Here is a 21,354-nt window from a genome sequence, read left to right on the forward strand (position 1 = left end):
CACACACACACACACACACACACACACACACGCAGCTGAAGAACAGATAACACATAATCACATCTTCAGCTACGCTTTTGCGTCATTTTCAACTTCCTTGTCTCCGTTCTGAATTTCCATATCAGGATTTCCGTTCTCTTTCCCACCCGTCTTCACCTTCACTGCTTCTTTTGCATTTCCTGTACTCCCAAAGCCATACCTACAGCAAATAGGATTAAATTATCATTCTTCTCAAATGCAGGCTATAAAGCAGGACTGCCACGATACTGAAGTCGTAGCAGACAATGAATTAGCTGCACGTATGATCATACTTGGGCTTTATAATGAAGAGAGCCTCCTCTCCCTGCTCCATAGCCATGATAGCTTTCTCCACTCCAGCCGGAAAACCAAGATGCTCTCCATCCCCGATCTCAAACTTCAACTCTCTCTGGTCAAACACACGACCCGTAGAAGAACCCTCCACAGTTACTGAAAATAGTTGAAAAATGTTGAAGTTAGCTCGTGCTAGAAATCGAGGAGACAGAACGACGAAGGCGAGCGTGGATACGAGTGTTCAAGGAGATGGGAACAGAAATGTGATCCACGTTACCACGATCAAACGGGCTCCACGTCGCGTTACCGCACCTCAAATTTGAACCACTCCGAGTTCCACTGAGGGTTGAGAGATTTGGGACAGACATCCGTTTTGAAAGTTGTATTTCCAAACTTAACCTGGGAGATAAAACGCAAAAGACACATTTTTAAATACCATTTTTACTAATAAAAGCATTGAAAAACCACATGGAGTTCACTAACCCCCCAAAAACCCCCAAACGATCATTTTAATAATAATGATGATAATAAAATCAGGATTTCTCACCTCTACAAAAGCATCAGTCAGGTCACTGGCTCTGTCCATCACAGGCAAGTGGCGGCCTGCCACTATTTTGGCCTTCAGTTTCCCAGGCATGATTTTGATATCACGTCGATCTGTGAACAACAATAAGAGTCAGATTGAGTCAGAGTCAGCTGCTGTAATTAAGGTTGTCGTCACAACATTTAACATTTAGCATACGGTTCGTTGTTGACAGTGTCGAGAGGCCCTACCTCGATTTCAATAAATTAGATTGCGGCTGCATTTTAACTCTAAAACAGCCTACGCACTCCCCTTTACAAACGCAAAAAGCATCTTTCCATTAGCCGCAATGTGTCAGCAGAGGAAGGCTAGCAAGGAAAGTAGCATACGGTGATACGGCGAATCTCCGGATGCGCCACGTTTATGCAAAACACCGCCAGTAAAAAGCCTTTCTCTGACTAATGCCAGGGTAAAGTGCATCATCCTCACCGGGGCTAGAGCGTCAAAAGGCCGCTGTCAGAGCGGCGGTGTTGACATTGTGTGCTGCCCACCGCTCGTCTGACCTCCGTGGCTCTCCCATAACACCAAATCCCATTTCCCCAGAAAGCGCCGGTAATATTGATCTAAAACGGCTTCATAGTACAGCAGGTACAATTACACGCGTATCTTTACACCAGACCAAGTTAGACGTCTCTCTGTTTTATCTTATCAACGAGTAGCTTAAACTTCTTCTTCTTCTTCGTCTCTTTCTTCGGCTTCTTCGTGGGTTTTACCGGCGGCTTGCCACCTTTACGAAGAGCTTTACCGCCACCTGCTGACCCGGGTACGGATCAGGCTCCTACGTATCTGTTCTTATTGAGCTACAATTTATATATTTGTGTTTAAAAAACCAAAAAGAAAATAAAAACACCTTGAATAAAAAATATATATTTAGATTTCCTTTGTATTTATGGTCTGAAAGAAGTGATTGACATGTATAAGGCTAAAAACTCCTCTGTATTGGTGGGCTTCATCGATGCCTCTAAGGCATTTGACCGTGTGAACCATCGGAAGCTGTTCCTGAAGCTGAGGGAGAGAGGTGTGCCAAACTGTCTCCTTAGAATCCTGGCATATTGGTATGCGAATCAGACCATGCAGGTTAGGTGGGGTAATGTGGTCTCTCCTCCTTTTACTGTGGGGAACGTGTCCGCCAGGGTGGGCTTCTTTCGCCGGTACTTTTTAACTTCTACATGCATGATCTCTCTGTGCAGCTCAACAGCTGTAATACTGGTTGTATGCTTGGTGACACCTTGATCAATCACTTCATGTATGCTGACGACCTGGCCATATTGTCACCGAGCAGTGCTGGCTTCCAGCAGCTCCTGGACATATGCACTGGCTATGGTATCAGGTTTGATGTAAAGTATAATGCCAAGAAGAGTGCCGTCATGGTTTGCAAAACCAGAGAGGATAAGGGTTTGGACTTCCCAAACTTTTATCTGTCAGGGCAAGTGCTGTCTGTCTGCAGCAGAACTAAATATCTGGGCCACATCATCAATGACCAGCTGGGAGATGATGATGACATCATCAATGACCAGCTGGGAGATGATGATGACATGTATAGACAGCGGCGGATGCTGTATGCGCAGGCCAACATGCTGAAGAAGAAATTTAGTTTTTGCTCTGAAGCGGTCAAAGTCACCCTCTTCAGGGCCTTTTGTACGCCACTCTATACTGCCCCCTTGTGGATCAAGTACAAACAGGCCAGCATGCAGACGTTGAGGGTGGCATACAATGACTGCATGCGGATACTTCTCAGGAAGCCCAGGTGGTCCAGCGCCAGTGAGATGTTCTGTGGTGTCGGGGTTAACACCCTTAATGCTCAGCTGAGACACCTGCATACAGGTTTATATGTCGGCTGCATGACTCAGGGAATGACATCATCAGAACACTGACTCAGCCAAGCCTAAGTGCTGTGAAGTTTAACTCAGGTATTTGGTGTCATTGGTACCTGATGTTATTGTAGGATTACTGTGTTTACTGTGTAAACGTTGTAAATGTTGTAAATGTTATGTGTGCTTTTTAATTGGACCATTGTGTCTGTAATAAAGATTTTGATTGTTTGATTGATTGATATGCTTTCGCCACAAGAGGGCGCATGTGCTCTGATGCTGAGAAATAGGGACTGCAGAAGAAGCGAGAGGAGCGACAGAGAATGAGAGAAGAAGAATGCAGAGTTGATGTTCCAGCGAGAGTTGTACTAAAGTACAACTTTTGATCAAGATCAAAAGTTGATTGCATGCTTAATTTCTTTGGAAAATATTTACGCCGGATGCCTGGATACAAAGAACATCTCCCCGTCAGGGAATCGAACCCCGGCCTCCTGCGTGACAGGCGGAGATACTGTCTTTTATTTTTTTTATTTTTTTTATTTTTATCTTTTATTATCAAAAATGTCATATTATTTACAAATTCACAATATATACATTGATAAAAACGGGTGGCAGCAGTCCATACATGCATACTCATGCGTGCTCCAAACCGGCACCGAAATCATAAAACCATAAACATAGCAAAACATAAGGGTGAGTAGACACGAGGCCTCTCACCAAATCATAAACACATAAACTCAGGAAACATAATGGCGGACAGACACTTGGCCTCCCACCAAATCAAAACAAATAAATAAAACCGAACATCAGTAACTCAGTCAAAATTAAATTTCAGTGCATCACCGTGCATTTGAACCAAAGTGCTCCCCTCAATAAACCCCTGCAGAAAGTCTTCGTGATCAATGTTTTTATGTAGTGTCGTTATTGTCCTCCTCACCATGTTCCTAAATAACCTCCAGACGTCCGTTACATTATTGTCGTAGTGGGCCAGATTCCTCCTGAATTTTACCGCATACCTCGCATGGCTCAAGACCAGGTTTAACAGTACTCTGATGTTGAGAAATAGGCACTGCAGAAGAAGCGAGAGGAGCGAGAGAGAGAATGAGAGAAGAAGAATGCAGAGTTGATTTTCCAGTGCGAGTTGTACTAAAGATGTACTAAAGATGCACTAAAGATGTACTAAAGATGTACTAAAGATGTACTAAGGCTGTTCTGATAAAGTTAAGTGGTTGGAACTGCTACTGCCTTCTTATTTCCAACCAACACCACACCATTCCTGATGCAACTCTCTGCATTTATCCGGGCTTGAGACCGGCACAAGGGAGAAACTAGCAATGCTACGTTAGCTCCTGCTAACCGCACTACCCGTACTACCATGAGGCTGCATTGCCCTGTATGGTTTGATCAGTGACATTATATATATAATTGTGCTTCCTTTGACCCCCAATCGCCTCAGTTTGTCCCTCATCACTTTCCTATTTTTTTTTTTTTTTACCATTTTCTTCGTTAAATGCTAAAGGGACTGCACTTATATAGCGCTTTCTACACCTTTGTGGTGCCCAAAGCGCTTTACAAAGCCTCACATTAACCCATTCACACACACATTCATACTCCAGTGGGTGACTGCTGCCATGCAAGGCGCTGCCACTGGGAGCAATTTGAGGTTCAGTGTCTTACCCAATTTTTGTGAGTCTACAACACAATAAAAATGGTGAATCCCAAAGGACAACTCCCTTATTTATCTGAGACACGGAGACTGTGGTGAAAATGAAATTTGCAAGAACGCCACACCACAGAAACTAATTTGATGAAATGCGGGAGGCAGGGCGGTCCGTCAGGCAAGTTTCCAAATTTGTGTTTATACCATCATTATGAAACCTGAGCAATGACTGCTGACACCCTGGCTGGTCACAACTAACAGCCAAGAATCAAGGCTGACACATCTACCTACCGTATATCTGCATCAGCAGGAGAGAACGATGGCGCAGGTCTGGCATGGCTGGCGATGAGCACGTTGTATATTTCCTCGATTGAACTGTAGGCAACAAGGAAGCTGATTTCCTAAGACACAAACTACCCAAGCAATTTTAGATATAAACTTTCATTCATTTATTCATCTTCTTCAGGACAAGACGATCAATAATCGCCTTGTGCTAGCCTCTTATCCGAATCCGGGCAGAATAGGCCATGGAGCCTTTTAACCAGCATGTCAAAACGTCCAAAGTACACAGAATGCACAACACAAAAAGTTGAAGAGAATAGAAATTTATTCATCAAATTTTACAAAGCAGTGTCAAATAGGGACAAACTGGACCTGAGAAAGAAAGAATAAATAAACCAGAGGTTAACTCCAGCACAGAGAAAGATGAGTTATCTAAAACACAGGAAATAAACATGAAACATCCAAACCAAACTTTTAACAAAGCTGCCAATGCTTTAGTGAAAGAAAAGAAAAACATAATCAGAGTCATTGGGTCAGAATTTATTTGCCATGCAAGGCGCTGCCACTGGGAGCAATTGCAAATGCAATTGCAAATGCAAATGCAAATTTATTTGCATTTGCATCCATTTCTTTGTAGACAAGGCGACCTCAGGCATCTCGTCTACAGCCTCTTTATCCGCCTTGTGGGTCACGGGTGTTGCTGGAGCCTGCAGCTGACTACGGGCAAGAGGTGGGGTACACCCAGAATGCATTGCCAGGGCAATGTGGGGCCACACAGAGACAGACAACGCAGACAAACGCACCCACTCATACATATGGTCATTTTAAAGGGATTAATTCACCTAAGTTGTATGTTTTTGGTGATGGTAAGATACCAGAGAAAACCCACACAGACACAGAACACACAAACGCCGACAGTGCTACCCACCACACCACCATGCCATCAAAAGAATGATGTATATATACTTTTTCATATATGATTTTGAAACACACGTACCGGTAGACATGTAAAAAATCAGACAGTCATCTCAGAACAATAAACCAAAATGGCAAATATACAAGATAACTTTAGACCCACAGCATTTCCTCTCTGTATTTATAAGGAAAGTAATACTTCCCATCCATTAGAATGGGAAGCTTCACAGAAAAAACAAAATATACTTTTAAAAAACAACCCTCAATGTAATATTTACAGACATTGTCTGTAGATTCTTTTTCATATATTTCTTTCCCATGCTAAACCAAATCACATTGACTTTCATTGCTATTCCAGTTTAAGGTTTTTCCTGACTTGTAGAACAATTTTATTTCTCTGCGGTAACTGAATAACACACCAGAAGGTACCATCAATAGTAGAAACGAGAAACTGCTGTGTTGGCAGTTTTTTGTTCTTTTATTTAGACCCGTGGTGGCGACCAGAAGTCAGCGTGAACAGTCCTCTCCCCGTAACACTGATCGGACTCAGAGGCAGACCTGCTACAGATCTGGTGGCCTTCACTGTTCACCCAGGCTCCGGCGACCAGCCAGGGAATCCCACTTCTGACACCAAGTTGTGTTGGCAGTTTTTGTTACTTTGAATAATTGTATAATAAAGACACATGATTATGTAAGATTGGTCTTTAATTATTTTACCAAGGCCTTGGGGCTTCAGTCATCCAAGTAGAACAGTTGGCTGAGTGAAGCGAAGAAGAGTGAAAACATCTTGCTTATATAGGCACCCATTCTTTCATTCTTAGAACAGGAAACAGGCAATGTACAAGGGAAATTCTAAGTATCAATACCCTAGATGCGGTCCATAAACCTTTACCACAAAACTTAGCTGCATGAGGGTCTTTTGTTGAAGCTTACTTCCTGTCTAGCAACATTGTTTTTTTTCATCTTATCACACCTTTGCAGACAGTTATTTTCCTACTACCGTCCCTGTAGGTCAAAGTTACTTAGCATTGTTTAATCGCCACTTAATGATTATTTGATTGATCTTACAATTATCGATTATGTAATTGTCATTATACTTAGGAATTACTTTATTGCAAATACACTGCCCTGACATAAACCTGTTTCTGATTAATGGCACTATTTTATTTATAGAATTATTGTGTCGCTCAAAAGAAGAAAAAAAAAAACCCCACAAATCGTAATCAATATAAAGTCTATCTTAATTAACATGATACATAAAGCTGTCTTGTCCATGTACAAATTAATTTCATTCTGTCACAGCAAAAAAATATTTTTTTCCCTTTGTTCTGTACTTTGCTTTAGTCGTTTCATTTCAATTGTTGCATCCAGCATCACGATCATGACGGTATCTTCAAATACATTCAGTGGCACAGCAGAAGTACCATAGTAGTAGTCAACAGCACGTCAAGTGAAACAAGCCCTGAGCACATAAGCAGCATCTCATTAGCAAGCGACCGAAGGACAGTGTGTGAGCCGATGTCAGTTTTCCATTCCAGCTTCTCCGTCGATTAGAAGGAGCCACCATTAGGGAGCAAGAACCACGCCCCTGATCTTAAAGTGCACTGTTACTGTTACCGTAGTGACCACGGTCATCGTTTGGCAGCAGCTGGCAAGATCAGCTGGCTCTCTGCGACAGCCCGTGGTTCCACATGCCACGTTTGGAGTGATAGTAGTGAAAGAAGTTCCTCAAGTAGATCCTGTCGACTTCCAGTCCCGCCTGGAGGATCCTGGAGCAGAGATTATTATGACTTTTCATTTTGTTCATCTGAAAGGCGGTGTTTCCTAAACTGTTAGAGCCACAATAACAACAATAATGTTAACATTTTAGGCCTATTCTCCATTCTGTCAGCCCAAACATGGGGAAAGCAGAAACATTAGGAACACAGATTCTTTTCACGTTCTCTTGTTGATGCTGAGCAGACTGTTGTGTGTTTTGGAGCTTCTTGAAAGAAAAAATAAAGGAAAACAACACACTGAGGGACAAAAAGGCATGACATATATTCCCAGTCAAACTGGTTCTCCAGGAATCTGTTGTCAGTTGTTACACAACTCATCTAAAATGAATGCATGGCTTCAATTATATGTTTGAAAGTGCAACATAAAAATGAAGGTGGCAAAAAAAGTTACCTTTTTTTTATTTTTTTTTACGTGACGAAACATTCACTAAATGTGCTTTCAGGTAAATTGTGCAACATTATTCACTGGGCTCTAAAGTGCTCCATTTGGGATCCATTGATTTAGAATAATTCAAGCACAATCTCACAACATCTGCTGGTGGGGATTTTGACTCGCCCTCTACCATAAACTTTATTTTCAATGAGTCTTCAAAAGAAAAATTAACCTGTCAAGGAGCTCCCAGTCTTCTCCTCCCCAGCCCGCCTTGTATTCCCGAGTGTTCATTCCTCCCACTGCTTCCAGATCTGATTTATAGATCCCAAGCAGGCCAAAGCCATTCACCTCCCACCAACCTGCAAAGAATAAAATAACATTTACACTTAAAGGTGATGTCACGTTCAGACAAAATGCTCCTGCAAATGCAAACAGCACATTGCAGTGGCTACAGTAGCTCATGTTGCAACACGATATGACATCATTCACTGAAACAGGCTAAACCAGCAGAGCTGGTTATGATGGTGGGATTTAAATAAAAAAAGGTTTTTGGCTTGAATGAGTGAAGGTGTCAGGAGAAACATTAGATTATGTTAAAAATCAAATGTTTTTTAAGGATGCAATTCCAAATGTTATTCCAAATCATAACAGCCAAAACTAAGAATTTTTCAAAAGCTTTACTACAGTAACACAAATATTACTATTCTATTTAGCTTTAAGGAACTACTTCTGTGAAGGAATGGGCTGCCGTGAAAATAAAAACATTTAGTATTAGCATCTGCATCAACCTCTGGCATCCAATGGTGTAGCCCCACAGTTCAGCCTCATGACTATTGGAGCAAAGGCCATGTATCCCTCCACACAGTGCTTCCGGATGGTATCAATGATGGAGGAAGGGAAATGGATGTGGAGGTCACAAAGAAACACAATGCTGTGGCCATCCTGAGGGACAATTGGCATTATTACATCTCTATGTTGGTCTCTTCATCTTAATGCCCCATTGCTGAGTGATGACGTAAAACTCACTTTTATACTGTTGACGCCTGCTTGCAGGCCGGCAGAGCGTTGAAAGTTTCCTCCGAGCTTTATGTACTGGTAACTGAGCAGTTCCACAGCTGTGGTTAGAGCGCACACAATCCTACGTACCTGACCATCTCAGTATGTAAAGGCCTCTACCTTGGGAGTGTGGATTCCTTCAGAGCCTTCTTCACATCCATGTCAGTGCTGCTGAAGTCGGCGATGATGAGATTCAAGTTGACATCTTGAGTGTCTTTAAACACTCTCTCCATGTCATCAATGAGCTGCTGGACCCACCGAGCCTGGTTTTTCACTGAGCGATGCAGAATAAGCAACATCTTTAGTTTTAAAATCTCATCCCAGCAAGACTGTTCTTGTTCCCGTTTCGGACGAGCAACTCAGGATCACTCCCAAACTGAACTTTGATAAAACGCTGAGCTCTCTCCAAGTCTGACATTGGTATAAAACACACAGTAGAGGCCTTCGTTTCTTTAAATTAGTGGATACTGACAATGTCTAGTTAAGGTATATCAAATTCTGAGTCCAAGAAATAAATGTTACATGGATAATTTATATCTTGATTTAAAAATTCTAAAATGAATAATGTGTCTGACACCTGACAACGCTGATGACAAACATTTTTGTGATTAGCAGAAAAGAAATTAAGAGACATTAAGATACACAGAAATATGCACTGAATGGAATGGCATTAGAAGCACAAATCAATGTGGGCATACCAGGTACGAGGACGTGGACGGTGACCCCGGGATTCCAGTGGAAGTCCACGGGATTACACAGCTGAGGCCCGCTGCGGTCAGTGAGATGGTAGACGTAGTGCGACAGGCGAAACAGCTGGTCGTCTCCATCTTTCACCTCCAGTTCCAAGAGGAGGCGGCTGCCGTGATCCTTGTCCACGCGTTTCACGACGTTAATCACACGCATCAGTGTCAACTGTCTGAAAGAGCAGAGAGAGAGAGAGAAAAACAGATTTAAATATGCAGCAAAAGATGTACGTACGGTATATAATTATGTATTTGGGGTATATTTAAGAAAATATAAATATACTGCAAAACCTTTAATAGCAGGATTTTGTTTTTCATAAATAGGTTTTCAATGCTGACTGATTACTTTTTCAGTTCGGTTACTGGTCTAGTAACATCTAGGGCTTAATACACATTTTTTTACGGTGGATATTTGAATGTTATTTTAGTTATTGTTTGATCTGCCATTTTAAGGATTTAAGGATTCATTGCGAATCTTTATCTTTTGATCAACGTGTAACATGCAGCTTGCTATGGGCGAGAGCCGGGGTACACCTCGGACGTGTCGCCACACAGAGACAGACAACCATTCACGCTGACACACTCAAACACTACGGACAATTTGGAGTCATCAATTCACCTAAATTGCATTTTTGTGCAGGCGGGAGGAAACTGGAGAAAACCCATGTGGACACAGGGATATCATACAAACTCCGCACAGATGGCAACAGCGCTACCCCTACGCCACCGTACCGGAAATTCAATTTGTAGATGCGTGAGAAAACCCATAAGATGAGATGTTTATTTATCTTATCTTAAGCTGAGGAAATATTTAGTTACCCCTTGTGCTTCTGGTTGAGTTGATCCATGAATACCGTGATGACAGACTGAATATCATTGGAGTTGCACAACAAGTTCCCTGAAATGCTGCAGCCCAGCTCTATTTTGTCTTCTCGATTTGCGTGGAAGTCCAGCTGGCTGACCTGGAATGTCTGGCTCCAGTTCACCTCAGTGTCAAATACTTCCGGTAGGCTGTGGTCCTCTTCAACCTTGTAGTCAACGCTTTGTTCCAGTTCCAAAACAGGTGTTCCCTCACCCATTGTGACGCCCGACTTTCTTTCAGGTTCCTCAATTGCTTGGTTCTCCTCTCCTTCCATATCTGACTGTTCTCCATCCACATTTTCTTCTGCATTCCTCTTCACTCTGGAGACACTGTTGTCTCGGCCATTTTCCTCATCAGGATGATTGAGCGTCATGTATTGAGAGAAGCCATTCCTGACGATGAGAGGACAGAAAACAAAATTAAGTAAAGAAGTAGAAGCTATTTCCTGTTCCTGTAAAGCCTTGGAGGAAGTTCATCGGGGAAGATCGTGCCAAGGTTTGCCTTTTGGAGGAAAGAAACTGTTCTTCGGCACGATGCGGCGGGAGCTGGGAGTGAATATACAAAACCGTGTGCTGCTATACTGTAGAACATTGTGTCAGGTTTTTCAATGAACATTGAGTGTGACGTCTCACGTATTGTGATTAGGGTTGATGCGGTAGAAGCAGCTCTCCTGGGTCTCCATGTGTGTGAGTCGGGTGTAGTCGTTGGGGTAGACGTAAGACAAGTGGATCTGTGGAGATAAGATCTCGTGTTTACAAGGTTGCCCAACCAAACAGGTGACTTGAGGGTTGAGATAAAAAACACAAAATACTGCATGCGTTTTTTTGTGCCTTTCTTACTTCGAACAGAATTTATGCTAAATAAAGTTTGTATTCAATAATTTATGGAGGTTTTTTTTTGAAGCTACACATGATGCTTCCTAGGACTAGAATTTCAACAATACTCGGGTGTTTGTTCTTCATGAAGTTAGTGCCGGTGAATGTTGAGCGTACATATGTGTGCTGGGAACCCTGAAGTCTCCAGAACAAACAGTGAAAACGGGATTTACAATGAGGTGGGACAAATCTACCAGCGTCATTTTCATGTTTTATACTTTTGAGATGGAATTCTGTCTGCAACCACAGCGTTTGTCTGGCAACAGTTCTTTAAACTACGCAGAATCTGAATTTATCATCATGCATTCTTCTGGGACTGCTGTCACACACAGACATTCTTTTGTTGATCAACAGATCAAACTCGACTGTCAAACTCGACTGGTAAGAAGCAAAGTGAAGCAATTTAACTACATAAATACGTACATAATTCAGTCCATGGTAGCGCGGCACCGTCCGGCCTTTGATAATGTAGCTAGGTTTGTATGAGCATTTAGGCAGAACACCATGAAGGAAACTGTTGTTTAACAAAGGCACTGAAAAGACACACAAAGTTTAACATAGGATTACTTTGTGCCCTCAACTTCATTCGGAAATAGGCTGCAGGAAGCTGCTGGAATAGCGGGAAAGGAGAGGTTTATCTGTGCAGCGGGAAGTCCCTCACTTCTGTACAGAGTGTCTCGCGGATCTTTCCTCAACATGTCCGCTTTGCTGCTGCGCTCATCCTTTAAGGGTCGCTGGTTGGTTGCAGCCGTCTGCGGAATGTGGGTGACATCACCCAGTAGCAAGCCAGCCTCATCTGTGTGATGAACACAGGGCACAACAATAAGAGAAGTGCACGTGCACGTGCACGGCAACAAAACCACAGACACAGATCGCAATGTTTGAACATTCTTGTTGTATATGAACACAGAAACAGCAAAAGGGGTGGGATGGAGATTTCCCCTGACTCACTGGGGCAGCGATAATGACGTGTGGTTTTTGCACTTACTAACATAAAGGGAGATATATTTGGATTCAATAACTGTGAACTTTTGATCTTGATCCAGGAGCAGCCACTGTGTGAAAACAAATGCAACTTTAGACTGTCAAGCCTCTTCAAATCTATTACAAATATTGTAAATGAAAGTAAACACACACACACTTCAGAGTTGGAAGCAATGAAATGGGACAAAGACAGCAAAGGAATTTTTCTACGTTGTAAAGTGCAATGACTTACTGCCACCTCCACATGGTCAGTCCCTCCATCATTTTGCTTGTGAATGACTTCAAAATAGTACTTTGTCTGAGCAGACAGCCTGTCACACATTAAAAGGGTTATAAATGTTTCTCTGGATCTCATCCCAAAACCTTAGGCCAAGAAAATACTACTAATACTAGCAATGCACATTACCCCTAAACAGAAATGACTAGTATGAATTGTTTGGGGTTCCTTTTGTCCACTTTGGTTGATGTATTTATCATTGGTCTTTTAAGAATCTTAGGCAAAAAACAGCCAATAACAAACCAATAATGAGATGAATTGTATCCAGAGGCTTATTACCGGTAAGTGGATTGGTCATATTCTCTTATGTACAGTCCTGTTAAAAAGTATTTATTCTGTGTATGCTTATTTCTCACATATTAAAAAAGTATGAATATGTTTTAAAGGGGGCTCAGCTACATGAACTTTCCATGACAAATGGAAATGCCAACCCAGAATGAGAATGGAGAAACTCGGGCAACTGCAGTTTTTGACTGAATCTAGTCATATTGGTTTTGAAATGTAAATCTAACAACAAAATACAGTATGATCAACTCACACAACCGGTCTGGACGTCTGACTGGCGAACTTATCAAACTCGCCTGGCGCAGTAAACTCCACCCCGCTCTAGGAAGAATGTTCACATAAGAAATGTAATATGACACAAGCACAAGCAATAAAATGAAATGGTCAGCTACTCTCAGAGAAGATGACAGACTCGGGTACCTTTCCAACCCATGTCAGTAATTGCACATTGAAGGGAGATTCATCTGTACTGAGCCAAAATTCAGAGTTGTCATCAGAGCTCAAAGCAAACACAAATTCTCCTGATGGATAGAGAAAAAAACAGAAAGAAAGAAATTGAAGGAAAGATCTTTGGGAGTTGTATAGAAATGGTTTTATACTCAGCAACTAGACAAACATCTGTTACCATCAGAGTATGGATGGAGATAACCAAAAATCCTGAGCCCGTAGTTGGTCCATTGAGGAGAAACAGCCAGCTTTTGTACTGTGGTCCTGGACTGAATGAGCAAAGGAAGGAGAAAACGAGTATTCAGACATGTTTGCTTAAAGAGAGAATACACCCTGAGGCCATGTACACACGGAGACGGTTTCTTTTTAAAACCGAATATCTTTCCTCTCCGTTTCGAAACATAAACTCTATCCACACCGAACCGCATAAGCTCGTTGTTAAGCACATTCACAGGACGAAATCCACATTGCTCCTCCTAAATCCGTTTGACTATCCGGCAGACCCTCCTCTCCAGTAGCCCTGAATAGACCTTCAGGAAGCTGAGGAGCGTGATCCTCCATAGTTGGAACACACCCTCCGGTCCCCCTTCTTATAAAGAGGGACCGCCACCCCGGTGTGCCAATCCAAAGGCACGTTGTCCACGCGATAGAGATAGAAGAGCCCACTCCCAGGTCCCCAGGCGCTGCGCCATACTAGTAAGATATGATTATGAAGAAATGTAAATGAATGAAGAGCTGACAGAAGGCTGACTCATGCATGCACTCGTTCCTGCACATTCCATGCATAACGGCTTTTGACTCACATGAGGATACAGTGGGTAGTGAATGTTCCTGAAGAGGTCACCCACAGAACTGCCACACCAGTCCTCAAAGATGTGCAGATTGGCCTTCCCCCCAAACTGCAAGAAAAGAAGAGCGTGAGAGTGACGTTGGGAATGTGCTACTCTTTGTGCTGCAGTCAGTCGGCAGCAGAAACCGTTTAGCCTCAGTACTGGGGCAGGTTGTAAAAAATGTGTTATTATTATCAATTAATTAAATGTAAGTTAAATGTATTTAACACATTAAAAGTCATTCTATTCGTTTTCAAAGAGTTAGGATGGAGGCAAAAGTAGGGTCTGTCTCAGAATCTCGGTAAGAAAATGGTGGGGTGGCACTAAGCGAGGGAAGTCTGGAAATCCCTGCTGAGGCTTGTGGCTCCATGATCCGGCGCTGGATAGGCGGTGGAAGATGGATCAATGGATGGCACTAAGTAAGTAAATATGCTTTATTTGATTTAAAATAATGCAGAATGAGAACGACATTAATTCACAACTCAGTTTAGACTGTAAACAACATACATCACCATCATACTGGTCTGTATAATGAAAAGCAGAAGACGCTCTCCCAAAACATGATATTATTCGTGCACACAACTGTCCAATGCAACGTGCTGCTTAATGGAGTGGAAATATCATGACTCGAACAGTGAAGAGGAAGCTGCCAGAGTACTCTCTACTGCAGGAAATATACTGAGGTGGGAGGGAGCTGGACAGGTTTAGGCAGGTTGTCACAGGAGGAAAAGTGTTCTTAAGCATGCGCTTAATGGACACACCTCTGGTTTCCAGGTTTGTGGAGTGAAGTTGGAACTCAAAGAAGCTGAATCCTCCAGTGAGTCTAGCTGATGGTCCTCTCTGACCTGAGAAGCAAACCAAATCACTCACTTCTATACCGTTTCCTGCCCACCTCGCATCGACACATTTTCTATTACCCCCCCCCCCCCCCCCCACCCCACGCGCAACTCTTACTTACCCCGTTCTCAAACATTGCTCTCTTCCAACTGGGGACTTCAAGATTCATACCTGAGAAAACTGATGAAAATGACAGATCAGTGCAGTTCTGACAAACAAATATGCAAAAACATGCTACCATCGAGTTACTTGAATGCTGTACTGCAGGATTTACTGCAGGATTATTTTGTTTTCATAAGAAAAAATGTACTTTCTTAAAATAGATGTGGATTGACTGTCTTCTTGTTGGTAGCATGGGAAAATAATTTAACTGGGTTGTGAAGGTGTGTGGAGAGTGGAAAGTACACATCAGTCACTCACCTCTTAAGAAAGCACAAAACAAAAAGGCTGAACATGGTCAAATGTTCTGCCATAATCACAGAAAAACTGGATAATTACTTAATCCGAGTCACTTGGTGGATGATGATTTATATCGATGCCATAAGAGTTTCAGGGCCCCATCAGCAAGCTGTCGTATGATTTTTGTGAGGTCATGTTGTATATTACTGAAGCAATGAAGGCCAGTGTCCCAGCAAAAACCTGTGTAACCAATATTATTCTTTCATGACGCTTCCGCATCCTTATCCTTACAGGGCGGAGCATTTTTTCTACGAGCTTGCAATTACATTCAGTGAATTGGAATTACAGTGAACACCCAGCCTGTCATTATCATTGGGTCTCCGGAGGTGCAGTTAAGAAAAGAAGGAGAGGAATATGTTGAACTCCTGCATGAAAGACAGCCATGTCTCTCATTGGTATGTGATATGTGGTCCTTCCATCAAGGACATAGGACTCCAACATTACACTGGGAATCGAACCTGAGACATTCTTGCTGCCACTTTAAGAGACATGCTTGAACATTAAAAAAATTAGATGCACAAGGCATATAACCTTTTCATCTCCTCCTGTAATCGATGGAAACATGATGATGAATATATTTATTAGATAGAATGTTAGAGTACAAGTACAGTCACACAGTAGCATGTATTACAGTACAAATGAGGTCAAACATCCTGTCTAAGAGGAGCATTTCAAAAAAGCCCGTGCGGTCTTGTTTCCGTTGAAAGTCCCTCGTACATAAATCATCCACAAACATCCACATAACAATGAAAACAATTGCGCTTGTCATTGTGTTAGAATTTCAATCATGGATGGATAATTGGAGCACGCACAAGAATGCGTATAGACACTAGACAGGTAATGTTTTTAAAATATTTTGAGCTGACACGTCATATTTGTTCAAAGTGCTGTTGTCATCTTCTTTTTTTATTTCTCACATGTGGGTAGAGACATAGTTTATTTTAATCTACCACCAATGTGGTGGCACACCTTTGTCATACTTTGCTGTGATTGCACCAAAACAGGCAGGAAGCTTTATTACCAAGTGTGAGACTTGACTTCCTACAACCGGAGAGCCCCCCCCCTCTAAAACAAAAACACACTGCTTCACCTCTTAAAGTTGTCTCACCTGTTGCAGGCTCATGTTTCCTGTACAAATGCATCCGGAATCGTGAAGCGTAAAAGTAAAAAAATACAACATTAAAAATGTAAAATAAAACAACTCTAAATACTACTCTCCAAATTTAAATGTGTGGCAAAGACAGTTAAAAAATACAGTTTCCAGAGTCATGAATTTGACTTTGGGAGAACAAAAACATGCAGGACGTGAAGGGGAATGCGGGGCCATTCTAGAAAATGTGTGTGTGTGTGTGCGTGAGTGCGTTTTACGCACACACAACTCTGGCAGCGCTGCGTCAGTGGACTCAATAAACGACGAATGCAAAGTCAGTTCTTATTTAATTACAATTAGATGCTGTTACCTTCCCACTTGAAGCGAAGCAACGGAAAAAAAAAAGTCCCTTTAGTTCATTCCTTGCTTTCACACATGCTCGCTTTGCGTAATGAGCCCTTCATATCAGTTATTATAGTAGTAATACATGTCTAATAGTAGACATGTACATTAAAACAATAACCTTTCGTTGGAACTTACTGTTGGCGCCGGTCCATATTCTGTTAACAGCGACCATCTCGTGGTAGACGGCCAGTCCGGCCAGTAAGATCACAAGGAGAAGCAGATATCTGGTGTTGCGCCGCAGCTTCTTCGAGAGGAAAAGCAACGACATCATCTCAAGTCTGGAGCGAAACCTCTGAAGTTATTCATGGGACGCCAAAACGAGCCTGCGCGCCTCAGACGCGCCACTGGCACGGAGGATGTTCCCAGTGCGCGCAGCTTCTAGGGGCTCGCATCCCGCGAAAAATCCCAGTATGACCAGTGAGAAGCACTGTTTTACAAGGAAGGCGCCCGAACATGGAATGTTTTGGGGAAAAGGTTTCTTGTTCTTCCGACGAACGGGCTGCCGGCTGGGGTCCTCCAAATAGTCGCGCACGAATTACGCACGAGAAAACGCGAACAGCCGGAGCCGCAGTGAACTCCCAAACTAATAAACCATCCCCTCAACTTCACGAGCACAAACAGAAAAGGAATACAGAGGAACAGTGGCTCCGCTTTCAAAGTAAAAGCATGTCTTCTGTGTCGATGGAGGTGATGGAACACAAATTCTACAAGAATCTGAGAAAAGACCTTCAAGAAATTAAGTTGTCCGCGTCGAATGCAACATTCTGTAAAAGTGTAATTTTCAAAATGCTCCTCTTAGGCAGGATGTTTGACTTTATTTGTACTGTAATACATGCTACTGTGTGACTGTACTTGTACTCTAACATTCTATCTAATAAATATATTCATCATCATCATACATTATTCATCTATGCAATATCTTTTTCTGACTTCGTATATCGCCGTACTTGGGCCTCAAATAAATGCGTCGGATAAATACGCAGGACCCAACACAGGGAAGGAAGTCGCAACGATTCCCATAATAAACACACTCCCAAACCTTGTGGAAAGCCTTCCCAGAAGAAGCTGTTATAAAAGGGAGGGCCGAGATCCTATTAAATCCTGTGGTTTCAGATTGGGAGGCAAAACAGGCACAAAAACCGGAACTCAAATACGCATCCTCCATCATCATCGACATCCAACCTTGAATACACAAAGTCCTGCAGCAAAATAAATAACAGGTCCCAACTTGGAAATGATACTCTTCACATCTAAAGATGGGGTTCAAGTGGAATAAATTAATTTAGACATCTTGTTCCTTTGAAGAAAATTCATGTTAAATATAATCTGCAATTTTCTTTAAAGTCTTTTGCGTCAGTCGATACCCGACACGTTCCACAGCGCACGCAAGTCATTTATCGGCTGTAACTGGAAACTAATGGAACAACACCCGAAACAGGTAAGAAAGTAAGACCGTCACATTTTTATGTATTTATTTATTATATATCCTTCAGTCAGGGCAGACCAAGCAGCGACCCGTCCAACAGAACAGAGGAAGAGATCAACACAACCCAACAGACGAACACCCGAAACACAGAAGAGAGCTTCCTGTCCAGTTTCTGCCCCACCTGGTGAATAAAACAAACAGTTCACATGTTCCTCAGGTGTACCATCTTTTACAGCCTGGCTGTGATGAGCCATATATTCACAAGTTTATACAGCTACCATTTACCAGTAAATTAAGACCCAACATTTAACTACTACTTGAGTCACGTCCTCTTTAGCTGGTTTGAAATGCAACTATTCCAGTTCAGTAATTGGCTGTAATAATTATTCTGATAGAGAAATTACAACCACAAGTACAAATTCAACATGTCCAAATAAAAAAAGTGAACAGTCATTTACCCCACAGGCAAATAGGGAGCTTCAAATTTAGATCAGAAGACAGAAGCTTTGAATCTGAAAGCGAGTCACGGTTAACATCTTAATTCTCTACCTAACCACAGTGCTGCTACATGCGTACTCTGGGAAACGAGCATGCTAACATTCCCAACACACACACATCACATCTCCAGGAACTGATCAGTAGGCCCATGAGGAGGGCTGGATGTATAGCTTAAAACGTAAGGAGAGGGTAGTACAAGGTGAATGGTCTAGCCCTTGACAGGTGAGCGTTAGAAATTCTGAACTTTTTTTTTTTACTACCCAGAATGCTTTGAAAACACATGCACAGATAAAAGATGTGGGTCGAGCGAGTTCAGGGTGAAGATGTGGCAGAAAATAGATTTATTCCAACCACATCCCACAACTGGGATGGCCCCACCCACTCCACTGCAAAAAGCCCAGACACTAAGAGATACAGGGGACACGCAAGGGATCAGTGCTCTCGCTGACACACACACGCACACACACACACACACACACACACACACACGCAGCTGAAGAACAGATAACACATAATCACATCTTCAGCTACGCTTTTGCGTCATTTTCAACTTCCTTGTCTCCGTTCTGAATTTCCATATCAGGATTTCCGTTCTCTTTCCCACCCGTCTTCACCTTCTCTGCTTCTTTTGCATTTCCTGTACTCCCAAAGCCATACCTACAGCAAATATGATTAAATTATCATTCTTCTCAAATGCAGGCTATAAAGCAGGACTGCCACGATACTGAAGTCGTAGCAGACAATGAATTAGCTGCACGTATGATCATACTTGGGCTTTATGATGAAGAGAGCCTCCTCTCCCTGCTCCATAGCCATGATAGCTTTCTCCACTCCAGCCGGAAAACCAAGATGCTCTCCATCCCCGATCTCAAACTTCAACTCTCTCTGGTCAAACACACGACCCGTAGAAGAACCCTCCACAGTTACTGAAAATAGTTGAAAAATGTTGAAGTTAGCTCGTGCTAGAAATCGAGGAGACAGAACGACGAAGGCGAGCGTGGATACGAGTGTTCAAGGAGATGGGAACAGAAATGTGATCCATGTTACCACGATCAAACGGGCTCCACGTCGCGTTACCGCACCTCAAATTTGAACCACTCCGAGTTCCACCGAGGGTTGAGAGATTTGGGACAGACATCCGTTTTGAAAGTTGTACTTCCAAACTTAACCTGGGAGATAAAATGCAAAAGACACATTTTTAAATACCATTTTTACTAATAAAAGCATTGAAAAACCACATGGAGTTCACTAACCCCCCCAAAACCCCCAAACGATCATTTTAATAATAATGATGATAATAAAATCAGGATTTCTCACCTCTACAAAAGCATCAGTCAGGTCACTGGCTCTGTCCATCACAGGCAAGTGGCGGCCTGCCACTATTTTGGCCTTCAGTTTCCCAGGCATGATTTTGATATCACGTCGATCTGTGAACAACAATAAGAGTCAGATTGAGTCAGAGTCAGCTGCTGTAATTAAGGTTGTCGTCACAACATTTAACATTTAGCATACGGTTCGTTGTTGACAGTGTCGAGAGGCCCTACCTCGATTTCAATAAATTAGATTGCGGCTGCATTTTAACTCTAAAACAGCCTACGCACTCCCCTTTACAAACGCAAAAAGCATCTTTCCATTAGCCGCAATGTGTCAGCAGAGGAAGGCTAGCAAGGAAAGTAGCATACGGTGATACGGCGAATCTCCGGATGCGCCACGTTTATGCAAAACACCGCCAGTAAAAAGCCTTTCTCTGACTAATGCCAGGGTAACGTGCATCATCCTCACCGGGGCCAGAGCGTCAAAAGGCCGCTGTCAGAGCGGCGGTGTTGACATTGTGTGCTGCCCACCGCTCGTCTGACCTCCGTGGCTCTCCCATAACACCAAATCCCATTTCCCCAGAAAGCGCCGGTAATATTGATCTAAAACTGCTTCATAGTACAGCAGGTACAATTACACGCGTATCTTTACACCAGACCAAGCTAGACGTCTCTCTGTTTTATCTTATTAACGATTAGCTTAAACTTCTTCTTCTTCGTCTCTTTCTTCGGCTTCTTCGTGGGTTTTATCGGCGGCTTGCCACCTTTACGAAGAGCTTTACCGCCACCTGCTGACCCGGGTACGGATCAGGCTCCTACGTATCTGTTCTTATTGAGTTACAATTTATATATTTGCGTTTAAAAAACCAAAAAGAAAATAAAAACACCTTGAATAAAAAATATATATTTAGATTTCCTTTGTATTTATGGTCTGAAAGAAGTGATTGACATGTATAAGGCTAAAAACTCCTCTGTATTGGTGGGCTTCATCGATGCCTCTAAGGCATTTGACCGTGTGAACCATCGGAAGCTGTTCCTGAAGCTGAGGGAGAGAGCTGTGCCAAACTGTCTCCTTAGAATCCTGGCATATTGGTATGCGAATCAGACCATGCAGGTTAGGTGGGGTAATGTGGTCTCTCCTCCTTTTACTGTGGGGAACGTGTCCGCCAGGGTGGGCTTCTTTCGCCGGTACTTTTTAACTTCTACATGCATGATCTCTCTGTGCAGCTCAACAGCTGTAATACTGGTTGTAT

General features: G+C 42.6%; 1 protein-coding gene and 3 long non-coding RNA genes across 4 annotated transcripts; all 4 read right to left on the bottom strand.

The window, feature by feature from the left end:
* Positions 1 to 595: 595 nt before the first annotated feature.
* On the bottom strand, positions 596 to 1,534 carry LOC137893479 (uncharacterized). The gene is made up of 3 exons (XR_011105455.1): positions 1,325 to 1,534; positions 860 to 969; positions 596 to 711 (listed from the first exon to the last, which is right to left on the bottom strand). It is a non-coding gene; the product is annotated as an uncharacterized lncRNA (long non-coding RNA).
* A 3,421-nt stretch (positions 1,535 to 4,955) lies between these two features.
* Positions 4,956 to 17,240, bottom strand: LOC137893654 (beta-1,4-N-acetylgalactosaminyltransferase 3-like). Its single transcript, XM_068739075.1, has 19 exons — positions 17,000 to 17,240; positions 15,032 to 15,090; positions 14,835 to 14,918; positions 14,047 to 14,142; positions 13,422 to 13,512; positions 13,217 to 13,317; positions 13,050 to 13,117; positions 12,467 to 12,545; positions 12,239 to 12,305; positions 11,912 to 12,046; positions 11,674 to 11,783; positions 11,008 to 11,105; positions 10,333 to 10,767; positions 9,469 to 9,686; positions 8,891 to 9,044; positions 8,741 to 8,813; positions 8,503 to 8,656; positions 7,947 to 8,073; positions 4,956 to 7,332 (listed from the first exon to the last, which is right to left on the bottom strand). Exons 1-19 carry the CDS (start codon positions 17,133 to 17,135, stop codon positions 7,221 to 7,223), a joined length of 2,397 nt encoding a protein of 798 aa, XP_068595176.1. The 5' UTR covers positions 17,136 to 17,240; the 3' UTR covers positions 4,956 to 7,220.
* Positions 17,241 to 18,322: 1,082 nt separating this feature from the next.
* Positions 18,323 to 19,857, bottom strand: LOC137894213 (uncharacterized). Its single transcript, XR_011105472.1, has 2 exons — positions 19,558 to 19,857; positions 18,323 to 19,445 (listed from the first exon to the last, which is right to left on the bottom strand). It is a non-coding gene; the product is annotated as an uncharacterized lncRNA (long non-coding RNA).
* LOC137894212 (uncharacterized) lies at positions 19,857 to 20,780 on the bottom strand. Its single transcript, XR_011105471.1, has 3 exons — positions 20,571 to 20,780; positions 20,106 to 20,215; positions 19,857 to 19,957 (listed from the first exon to the last, which is right to left on the bottom strand). It is a non-coding gene; the product is annotated as an uncharacterized lncRNA (long non-coding RNA).
* Positions 20,781 to 21,354: the final 574 nt, after the last annotated feature.

This window comes from Brachionichthys hirsutus, chromosome 5 (assembly GCF_040956055.1).
Source record: "Brachionichthys hirsutus isolate HB-005 chromosome 5, CSIRO-AGI_Bhir_v1, whole genome shotgun sequence".
NCBI classification, from domain to species: Eukaryota; Metazoa; Chordata; class Actinopteri; order Lophiiformes; family Brachionichthyidae; genus Brachionichthys; species Brachionichthys hirsutus.